General features: G+C 35.0%; 1 protein-coding gene across 1 annotated transcript in view; it reads left to right on the forward strand.

The window, feature by feature from the left end:
* The first annotated feature begins 2,815 nt into the window (after nucleotides 1-2,815).
* LOC141429235 (uncharacterized) overlaps nucleotides 2,816-12,247 on the forward strand; it is a 60,714-nt gene continuing 51,282 nt past the window's right edge. The window contains exon 1 of the mRNA XM_074089510.1: nucleotides 2,816-2,981. Within this exon, the coding sequence (XP_073945611.1) occupies nucleotides 2,965-2,981 (17 nt within the window). The 5' untranslated portion in view covers nucleotides 2,816-2,964. The remainder of the gene's footprint in view (nucleotides 2,982-12,247) is intronic.

The raw sequence follows: 12,247 nt of genomic DNA on the forward strand, positions 1-12,247 counted from the left end.
CATATTTTAACAAGATGGGTTTATTTATGAGGTTGATGGAGTTACTAAGTGGAGATGTGTACGGGCTTTCAGCCGCTCTCTAAAACTACGTCTCAAGTGATATTAGTGCTTAATTATTTAATTTCATTAAGTGAGTATAAATAAAGCTAATTAGGAGAAAGAAAGTATTGAGATTTTAGCTAATTGAATATTACGGCTCTACCACGACTAATCCCTATACAATTTTCCATAAGAGAGAGAGAGAGAGAGATATCCTTTAAAAGAAAGAGATCCCTTATTAGAAATAAGTTCGCCTTTGTACTTCTCTGTGTATCTTTACTTTTATTTTTTGGATGTGCAATGAAGAATCTACAACATACAAACATTTAATCTCCATTCTCCATAATATTTACCATCCATTACCATCGGTTTAGAGGTTTAAGCGTGAAGATGTGACGGACAGATTTACTTTCGTATTTATTAATATTAGTAAGACACGGGTCGTATTTGCCGCCTGCATTGGTATTGCAATGATGCCTTTCATTTTGCCTTTTTTTTACAAATTATTCGTTTCACAAATGTTTAATTTGGTCAAATAACCAATGCAATGGATAATTTGCAGTTATTTTGCAGTTTTAATGAAGTTGCTCTACGGATACGGATTTCTACTTAATCTTGCGAACAGGAAAGAAAAGCAAATGCTCGATCCATGTTTTAAAGCCCATTACTTAAGTATAAAGTAAAATGCCCAAAAAAAGCGAAAAGCACTAACTTTCCCTTTAAAAAGTAAACGCCTGTAAACTGTGTTAATGGCGAAATAATCGCCGAGTGCGCAGATGGTGCGGATTGCGTCCATTATTTTATTATTCACGCGATATCTTGATATTAACAACGATCCAGCGAAGAGGGAGTCGGAGTCGAGCGTCGAGGGTTTCGGTACCTATATAATAAATTTTCGGTTCTCTGTCTTTTCGGCGAAATATTATTCCCAATTGTTCCAAATTTTCCTTGAAATCATATTTTTTTGTAACTTTCATAAAACAAACCTAGCATAACCTACTGCAGTTATTCAATAAAACCATAAGAAAATATACTGAGAAAAGTTTCGGAGAAAATTGAGTTGGGAAATAAAACTGTTTGGCAAATAAAAAAATCTGAATTTTCATTAACCGGTCATCTGCAGTTTACTTCAAATGGAGCGTTCGTCACTAGCGACACCACCAAACGATACCTTACCTACCCCTCGTGCGGTTGCCAAAAAGAATTCGTGGACGACATCACTAATGTTCTGCCAAATAGATACAAAGATCCAATGCGTATGTCTATCAATCATTGAGAGTATAAGTACTAGCGCTTTGATGTAATATTCTTAAAAGATTTGTTATCCCAACATTACACTGTGTCGCTAACAATTTATTATTAGGTGTGTCGTTTTGGAGTTGTCATTATCAATGATCAAAATTGGGTCTATATAGTTTCAGAAATTGACAGTTATTTTCTAAATTCATATAACTGTTCTATCATTATTGTAAAAATATCTGAGATCTCACAACAAGTGCTCTTATTTGACATGAATATTATTACAGTTTCCGAAATTTTATTTTATTTATCTCCACATGTAGCATTTAAAAATGCTACATATATGTCAAATCCAATTTATGCATATTCAGAGCAATGATCCTAAGGGTCCAGTTATTAATTTAGGTACGGAACCCTAAAAAATAAATTATTTAGATAATTATTAGCTTATATTAATTTATTTTTGGAATTTTTAACATGAAGTTGTGTGATGCTATCCTAAGTACTTAATTATGTATTGTAAATGCGAATGTATGTTTGCTTTACTTTCACGCTACAGATACGCTATACGTTACTACCTACTCAACCGATCATAATTATATTTGGTTATATATATAATTTGATATCCTGAGAAGGATATTAAGTAGTTAGGATAGTTAAGTTCCCGGGCGCGCATTAAACGAAATTTTCGCCAATAGAATAGAACCGCGGGCAACGACTAGTTTAATGATAAATGAAGTTATACAAATGGAAATTATCAATTTACTTGCACGATTTTTCAATCCTAACAGCCACGCGCATATCCGTGTAAGTAATTTTTAATGCAATTTTTACCCGTTTTCATTTTTTTTATTTTAAATCAATATTATTTACCTAGGCGTAGGAATATAAATGATATATAAATGATAGCCGAGATACTTAAATAAAAAGAGGATTTGTCAAATACTAGGAATTAACAGTAGTGTGTGTGTGTGTAGTGAAATAACAAGAAACTTACATACATTAGCAAATAAGCGAATGGGTGAATCTAAAGGCGATGAAAATATCGCTAGTTGTCACTAAGTAGTTTAAGTAGGTAGTTGATGTTGTACGAGAATTAACTAATTTGTCTCTGAATTCAAGTTTATTTTTATTATAAAACAGCAATGCTTAAAACTTTTTAAGTATACATTTTTTGATTGTGCGACCCATGGTCATGTTATATCAAGGTCAAGTATCGGAATAGCGATCTACATCCCGTAGAAAATGTATCTTTATCATTTTAAGTTAGTAAAAAAATCGTTATAAGTAGGCAAACACAAATCAATTTACATAAACCATTAAAAAGTTGAAGCCTATTATATAAAATTAACATCATAATAACGAAAACAAAACAAGAACTAACCCAAGACAAATTAAACAGTATTAAGATTAACGAGTGTTTGAGTTAACTAACTCGAAGAATCACCCGGCTACAGTCGAAAATGCAACTCTGCATGTGTGCAACTGCAACCTGTCAAGTTCAAGACTGGCCACGCGCGCCTTAGACCGGCAGAATAGCCGCAGCCTTCGCCTCGCGCGCACGCGACGCGATTCGAACTTACTTCCGAATTACGAGTGCCCGAATTCAATTCGAAAATCGAAGTGTTTTAGATTTTTTTTAATTCAGTTTTTTTTATTGACTGCCAGTTCGCCGACCGTTCAGCCATGCGGAACCTCGTAAGGTGAGTTTGTGCGAACTAGTTATATTAGTTCCCTTAGGGTTATTGCTAGAATGAACGTGGTGTCGATAAAAAGTGAAGTATTTAATTACATTATAACTAGAGGGTGATTAACTAGCTAGGAAGCTTTAGTTTTAGTTAGTGTGGTTTTTTGGTAGGAGTTGCATCTATTTAACTATGACTTCTGCCAATTTACTTAACCGAAAATCATTGTATGTAGTAACTTTGAGCAACTCATTTTTAAGGTCGAAATGGTGTTCCCTCTGAATTTTTATATTTTTTCTAATATATTATGTTTTAACTACACCACCACCTGGTTTTAGACGACCAGATGGCCTTGTGGTTAGAGAACCTGACTACGAAGCTTGAGGTCCCGGGTTCGATTCCCGTGTCGGGGCAGATATTTGTATGAAAAATACGAATGTTTGTTCTCGGGTCTTGGGTGTTTAATATGTATTTAAGTATGTATCTATCCATATAATTATATTTATCCGTTGCATAGTACCCATAACACAAGCTTTGCTAAGCTTACTTTGGGACTAGGTTAATTGGTGTGAATTGTCCCGTGATATTTATTTATTTATTTATTTAACTACAAATTGATTCAGCATCAGATTCTGAAGTAAATTACGTACTATTTTTTTTAAATAATATTTAAATCAAAAACCTCTGTTCTGCTTTATTTACGGTACTCATATGTATATATATATAAAGTCACAAAAAATGACACTTTTTTTAAATCTTTATAGTAAAAAAGATTGATGTTCGGCAGGCTTCCTAACTGCGACCCCCCAGGGTCCGGAACCCCTAGGTTTCAAAAGAAAATAGGGTTCAACTAAAAATAAACCTAGGGCTCCCGAGCAATGCACTTTGCAGCCCCTCTGCGATTTCTCACGGAGATAAAAAGTGCGTGTGAAAAAAAAAACAAACGAACTCTACTTGGAATTAACTCCTTAACTGGGGAATAAAAAACTCAAGTGGTTCGCATCATAAAAAGTTAATAACGCAGTGTCCGTTTAGTTATTCGGAAACTGTGATTTTATGATAAAAAATATCATTAAACTTTTATTAATATCTATTAATAAATGCGAAAGTAAATCTGTGTTTGTTTATGACCCGATTTAGACTAAATTTGTGTATAGAGATAGTTTGAAACCCTGGGAAGGACATTAGGATATTTTTTTCCCCGGAAAATTGCATATTTCCCGCGAGATAATGATGTGAAAGTTCTTCACAGTAGTCGCGGGCAACAGTTAGTATTTAATAAATAACTGATACTAAATAACGGTAAGGTAGATCACACAGGATCAACTTTGTTGTCCGTTTGTCAAGACCGTTTTTCCCAGCAACGCGTGGAGGTATCAATCTGGAACTAATCTGAAATTAATATCAAATATTCAGGTCTGACGCCATAAAAGACACAGACTTTAAAATGATATTTCCATACAAATTGCCGGGAGTCAAAATCTCGAAACTCTAAATTTGTTATTGAATACAGCTGAAATTACGCGATCGAAAATACACCACCCACAACTCGAAAAATTACGTATAGTACGTTTGGTCTTACTACACTATTGTAGTTGTCTTGTAACATCTATGGGAGAATGTTTCGATATAACTCATAAAAAGTATCTTATCAGTTGATTAGTGGTCATATCTATTGGGTAATAAACAAGGTATAGTTAAGTGCAAAAATAAGATCTATTCGAACCACTCAAAATATGTTACTACGGCCTTATTGTGTCGGAATAAGAGTCTGTGGTACCTTTTTAGAAACTTTGAATAAGTTCATATTTTTACACTTGACTGTACCTAGATTGAACGAAGAGTTGGCAGCACCCTCAGACAAAAAGTTAACTTAGCTAATCACAAAGCGAATGCTGCCTTTTGAACTTCGGTTAAGAGCTTTCAAATAATTTGTTTTAGTTTTTTGACTTTGAATTTTTTTAGTTTCTTTATTTATTTTAAGTTTAGAATAGTTGTAGGTAAATAGATATATTTTAATTATTTGTAGGGAAAATTGAAAGCTTTTTTAGAAATTTGAAGGTTAAAACGGAATTCTATTTGTCGCTTAACCCTCCGACCCTTAGTTTGTCTGTCACGAGGCTATATCTTTTAAATTCTAATGGGTAAACATTTGAAACTTTGCTTAAGTTCACTACCTAATTAATTAAACACTTTTCTGGCTTCCGTAATTAGCTTTCGTAAAATAGGTAGTAAAGCAGTATGTAGGTGTGAAATAATTAAATTGTAAATAGGTTTAGTGCTGTGATAAAAAGAAGTGACCTCATTCTCATCAATTAGCAAGTCGTTTAAAACAAAAACACTTGTACTTTCACGGTCCTCCTCGAAATAAAATGTAATTGTAAGAAATTCACTTTCACGCAAGATGGTTTCTCAATTAGTGTTCCTTGAAAATCGCAAATGATTCTTACTATTATGGTTGGGCGCGTCGGGTAATAGTATGTTACTGCAGAGGGCGGGAAGAGTCATTTCGTGGATGAGTATAGTTTTGAAGGATGAAATGACATTCCTGCCGAGGCCTGTATACTGCTTTTCTCCAAATATGCGAGGAAAGAAAACGAAAACATTATATTTATTCGACACAATATGTTTATATAACAATCTTCATACAATGTAAACAAAACTTACACTTTAATAGTAATAAAAATAAACCTTACTGATAAAAGATGCTGCGCTACGAGTTATGAGTTTGTGGTGTGCCCATTATTAGGATATTTTCATCACTACTTGTAGAACTCATTTTATTTTCGTAAAAATAAAACGGCAGAAAATCTTTGAAAAAATGTAATTCACTTGGTTCCACATAAAATATAATAATCAAAATAAGTAAATTAAAAGAAAACTGCTCGCAATTGTAATATGAACGCTTGTGTATAAAGTACCCGTAATTTCTCAAGTAAGTGAATTATAAAATTCTTTTTGAGAATAAATTATCTTTAAACCTAATATTAGTGGGATACTCGCTCTGGCGTAATTGTCTCTTACCTCTTCACGATTAAACCGCTGAACCAAAATTAAAATACATTTGGTAGGTGGTAGGCATGCACATATATTGAGACTCTGGGAAGGATACAGCAACTGTTCTGGTCCTGTCCTTTACACTGGTAAATCCCGGAACAGGGGAGCGCTAAAGTTCGCAGACGCTTCGCTTATCATACCGTAATTTTTGTCCAAATCATCGTTTGTCATGATTTTTTTCCTACAGAAATCATACAGTTTTCTGGATTTTTTAAATGGTCATCCTATAGAAAACTATAGGTTAGATTAGGTTTAATTCTGAACAATGATTGGATTCAGAGAAAAAAGATTTATGACAAACGATCGTTCTGACAAGCTAAACAGTTCCGCGGTATAGCGATAAGCTAATTCTTTGCAGACGGAATCGTGGGCGACAGCTAGTAGTTAAATCCTAAGTCATAATGTAGTTAACCCCTATTTTGCGGTCGGTCTCCTTTACCTTATACATACATGTATTTGTAGGTATGACAGTTGGCTATTGTACAATCGGCACGAATGGGAATACATTAACTTTGACACTATTGGCAGCCGACCGTGATGTTGGTATTGGTTTTTGCATACGCGGTATTTAGCACAAGTAGAATAAGATTTTCTCTTTCGATTCGCATCCAATATACATAAGTGTAAATAACGGAACTCGAAGTCTTCGTATTTTTACACTTTAAATACATATGTATTTTATTTACTTGGAAAATTATTGAAAGAAAATTAAATACTTTATTTTAAAAACAATCAGCTGCCAAGCTAAGTGGTTTACAATTTATTTGACAGTTGCTAACTTATGTCAGAATAAAATCGCAAGGCAAGTTATTCACTTGTTAGTAAAAATTGTTAAATACATACATGTAGCCCTACAAATCCATAACATTGGGGTGTTCCTTAGCGACTATACATAATCTCTATTTTTAAATATTTTAAGCATAGTTCTTACAACATTACATTATTATTTAAGTACAACATTGAAGTTTCTTCGATCTCGGAGAATCATTTTTGTTGAATTTTTTTTTTACTTTTTCAAATAAATATTGTATTATGGCATGGAACAGAATTAGTTAGAATATTGTTCTATAAAACGTCGCGAATGAAAAAAATACGTTACATTACTTGAATAACGATGTACAGTCATGTGTGTATTGGATGAATTCGAAAAGCCGCTTCTTTAACGTGGTGACTGTAGCTATTTGTTTTTCTTGGAATTATCGTGTAGTGTATGTACAAGCAAAACAAATGCAAGTGTCGGCCTAAACATGACTTCGCTCTTGTCAAAGTTAATAACATTCCACAGTTTTGTTCAATGTTATTCTGTCACTTTATGTAAAATAGCAAAAACAAACAAGAAGTCTTAGCTTCTTTGAGCGAGCTGCTTCTGCGTGAGCGACTTTTATTCCTAGCGTGAGTTACAAAGCCATTGAACTAACCAATGTTAAATTAGCTGTCAAATATCCAGTTCAGTATATGAAGGTAGTACTTCTAATACTTAACTTAGTAAAACGTACGTAGGTAGTTAATTTTAGATTACTGTCCTTTTTGTTTTGAATGAAATGGCCGTGGTAACGGTAACCCAGTGTTTTGATCTATTCTATGGGCAATAAAGAAGAGCCTTTTAATTTTTCGGTATTCATGTGCGAATTACACTTTAACTTTACCATGAGTTTTTCGATGGAGGCAAACATCGCATAGACCTGCGAAAAGAATCGAAAAGATATCGGTAATTAATGTTACACTTCGTGGGGCCTGGCGTAATATGTATATGACATAATATTTGAACTTTACTCGATTGACGTTTGGTTCAAATTGCGATAGCAGAAATTTTACGTCGAGCCTCAGGAGGTTAAATAACTATGTTTTGCGTTATTCTCCTTTCGATATGAGTTGGCAACGATCGTGATGTGAAACGAAAGAATCCAAATGTCATAAATAAATTAATCGATCTTTTAAATTCTGCACGACAAGTGTCAACGACTGACTAGTGACTAAGCTAGTGAAATGTGACACGATTTTTGCGCACAATAACCATTGGTATTTCATAAACACAAGTTCAATGACAGAGGTGGTATCAGGTGCAAGAAGAGCAATATTTATTGATTTACGAGTATGAGTCGCGTATTTTCGGTAGCGTAATTTTGGTTTCATGCAAAAGTCTTATTTGTGTTTAACTTATTTTGAATCGCCGGTGGCACAAGATTCCAATTAATTTTCGTGGCCACATTTTTATTGACATGGTAGAAAATTCTGTTACAGTTTCCAGTTTATCTAGTAGAAGTACAAGACGTCTAAAAAATAATCTAAAATGTCGTAAAGTTCTACAGCCCATTCATAAAAAAATGTGACCACGAAAATGAATTGCTGGAACCTGGAACACAAAATTGGACTTCAGCATAAAACAGAATGCAGCAAAAATTACGCGACAGTAAGTACGTGATTCACAACTCAAAAAAAATCTAAATTACTTTAACATCCTGAACGCAATATCAAGTATTCGAACATTGTAGTATGCATTTTAGTAGCAGTGTGCAGTATAAATAAGTATGGCAACTGATTGCTTACAATAATTTACCTCCCTTGACACCAACCTTAGGGGGCCTCTGGGAAAGCAAGGTGCATAACGTAAAGTTCCAATGTTATTGACGGGACCATAAAATCATGGACCAGTCGAACTAAAGCATTGACGTTTCAATTTATCAAGTGTCCAATAGATATAAAGTATGGAGTATTCAGGCTTACTACAGTTCGGAACATGAGCATTACGATGAGGAAAGCATGTAGGAAGACCTGTACACTCCCGCGAAACAATTCAATGGCGTGCTTTTAGTGCCGAATGTGCACTGGACCCCCCACTTTTTCTTTTCGCCCGCTATTAATGATTACACGTTTTGACGTGTTTTTATAATAAAAGCAATTTTATTCTCAACTAGCATTTACCCGCGAATTCATTACATACAGCAGTTGAATTGAAATTCCGGGATTTCACAAAATTCCCGTGGGAATTCTCGAAAATTACATCGTGGTTTTCATTGGCATTGCATTAAAAGACACTATGCCAAATTTCGTGACCCAAAGCCCAACCGTTGTTATCCCTATATTTATTATATTTTATCCCTATCCCGTGGGAACATAAGGGTAAAAAGTAGCCTATGTGTTATTCCAGACACCTACATACGAAATTTCATGACTAAGCCCGGCGTTTGTTATTTACAGATTTTATCCCTATCCCGTAAGAATATCGGGATAAAAAGTATCCTATGTTTTAATCTAGGTTATAAACTAACTTTTTGCCAAATTTCATCCAAATCCGTCCAGCCGTTTTAGCGTGAAGAAGTAACAAACATACTCACTCACTCACAAACTTTAACATTTATAATATTAGTAGGATAAAATGAAATGAAAATATAAAATGTCAAAATAAAATAAAAAACAATAATATAAAAAGAATTATAAAAAAGACTTAAACACCTTAATTAAAACCTAACCTATTTTAACTTAACCTAACTAAACCTATGTTATTCTTTCAATTTTCGGCTTTGTTACAGATTGAGCCTGGAAAATAATGTCTTTTTAGCCATAGGTATGCCTCCTTCGCGCTTTCAGCTCACGTGACCATAATAATAAGTGATGTCTATTACTTAAGCAGTGCAGGTCATTGCAATTCAAAACTCTTCCTTGACCACCCATGCCGTTTTGTCCTTCACAATCTTGGCATAAACCCAATCGAGTTTTCTTTGTGATACGTGACTAATTTTCCTAATAGTCTCTGAGGTCTTCAGTTAATCCCTTTTAGAGTATAAGGTTGAGTGTTAAAGTCTTCCCAAACAGTCTGGTGACCGGTAGCACCAAATTTGGGGGCTACCCGGTTTGCAGGGGTCCCGAAGTTGTCACGACTCATGAGTGCAAAGTTTTTTTATTTATTTATGAATGACCCAACTATTTCTCACGATTTCGTCTGCGAAATATTCGTTTATTGATATCCCTCGAGAACTATGCAAACTCTAAATTAATTAATCGCCCGCTCTGGCGCTTAGATGGTTAAAAGCGATACATGGCGTTTATGGCGCTATGGCGTTTATGGCGCTTTAACGCACGTCAAACGAGATTCGGTTACTTTCATACGAGCTTTTTTGTAAGCTCGCGTTGGCTAAAAGTACGTCAAATGCGCGTAAAAAATACGTAGTGCGAGCGAACGCATCATTTCCGGCAACGCATAAATACGTTTACGTTGGTTTAACACCATGTGTAGAACTGTCTGTGTTGCTTAAGACCGAGAATACACATGCCTGGAGCTCGCACGTTTTCATGCAAGTAGATTGCTCGCTTGTGTCATATCATATTTTATAAAGATTGACGTAACAAACGAAAATCTGCGAGCTGCAGGCGTATTTCCAGCGTACGCGTGTGTGCAGCCCGCGCATGCAGTCAATGACAGTCTATCTATGACTTTGACTATCTAAATTGCATCGCGGCTGGCTTTGATCCGGGTCTGATTAATTACGCTAAGTGCTTCCGTGCGACGGCCATATGTACCATCTTGCATTTATATGTTAATATCATGAACAGAAAATGTTTTTTGATTGTTTGTTTGTTTGTAATGGAAAAAATCAAAACTAAGTAAGCGATTTTAGAATTCTTTTGCTAGTGGAAAGTTATGTGTAGCCCTTTAAATTCTGAGAGGAGATCCTTGCCCAACAGTGGGACGTATACCGGGTGTGGCCTGTAATATGAGCAATTAATTAAAACATAGATCGTACTCGTCAAACTGAACGACATTAGTTCAGCAACTTTTAAAAATAATTAGTTTTTTAATTTTTATTACCCTTTAAAGTTTATTCGAAGAAGCAACGTAAGCCAAAATGCTTGAAGTTTGTAGCGTGACAGGCTACGTCAGTTGGTTTCTAGGATGGCGTACATTGATTACAGTATTTAATTTGTATGAAAAAGGAAAAATCTTAAGACTCCATTATTTTTAAAAGTCACTGAACTAATGTTGTTCAGTTTGACGAGGACGATCTATGTTTTAATTTTTTGCTAATATTACAGGTCATACCCTGTATAGGATGGATAATGATGATGATGATGATGGATGATGATGGAACGATTTGTTATCGGCGAGTAACATGCTAATCCTAATTAATATTAAATAAGAATGTTCGTTTGTTCGTATATTTTTGTGTTACGTTTTCAACTTTTCACGCTTAAGTACTGCGAAGAGTCAACGCGTATTTTTAACACGCGCGTCGGCGGCGCGATTAAAAAACGCGATGTGTAAAGGCTGTGGCAAAGTCAACTATCGTGCTAGGTTGAATTCTACATCAAGGGTGGATCCACCTTTATAGCTAGCCCCCCCTAGCTATAAAGGTGGTTAAATTCTAGTCATAATTAAATTAATTCTTCTCTTTTGTCGCAGTAATATCCTACTTTTCCTACAAATGTATAAGGTTGTGAGTGACTGAGTGAGTATGTTTGTTACTTCTTCACGCTGAAACGGCAGGACGGATTTGGATGAAATTTGGCAAAAAGTTAGTTTATAACCTGGATTAAGACATAGAATACTTTTTATCCCGATATTCCCACGAGAAGTTAACGGATACCAAAAAAACACGTTGTATAGAGTCTGATTACTACCAACCTTTGTATGGAACCCAGACATACAACCGGATCTGATTCTAATGCCATGGAACTAGACTAGTTGGGACTTGTTAGACAACTACCCGCAGATAAGCTTGTACCAGTGGGGGATACTTCAATTACCAGTGATAGTACAGTCAACGGCAAATAAATATGGACGGATGCCACCTCAAAAACATGTCAATAATTTTATTTGTCAAAACATAGGTAAATGTACAGAGATCTTATGAATAAAATACATGTAGTGTCACTATGTTGCACCATGAGGCATACAAATATATAGGCATTCAATAATACGGTAATAATAGGTACTAAATACCGTAACTTGTCTTATTGATTGTGTATATAGACATGAGTCAAGGATTTCAATACCATGGCAGCGGTATAACGCTGTATAGGTAGAGTCATTCACGATGACGCGTGCCGTGGTTCTTATTACAATGTCATTAATGTTTAATTTTGACAAAATCACGCGTCTTCGTGGATGGCCCTAGGTATAACACTCTCTAAGGGTCTGGCTCTATATCCGCCGTTTTGTACTTTTTTTTGCGTACCGTCAATAATGACCCACCTGCTAAAATCTATTTCTTACTTGTGTTTATTGTAAA

This window comes from Choristoneura fumiferana, chromosome 6 (genome assembly GCF_025370935.1).
Source record: "Choristoneura fumiferana chromosome 6, NRCan_CFum_1, whole genome shotgun sequence".
Taxonomy (NCBI): Eukaryota; Metazoa; Arthropoda; class Insecta; order Lepidoptera; family Tortricidae; genus Choristoneura; species Choristoneura fumiferana.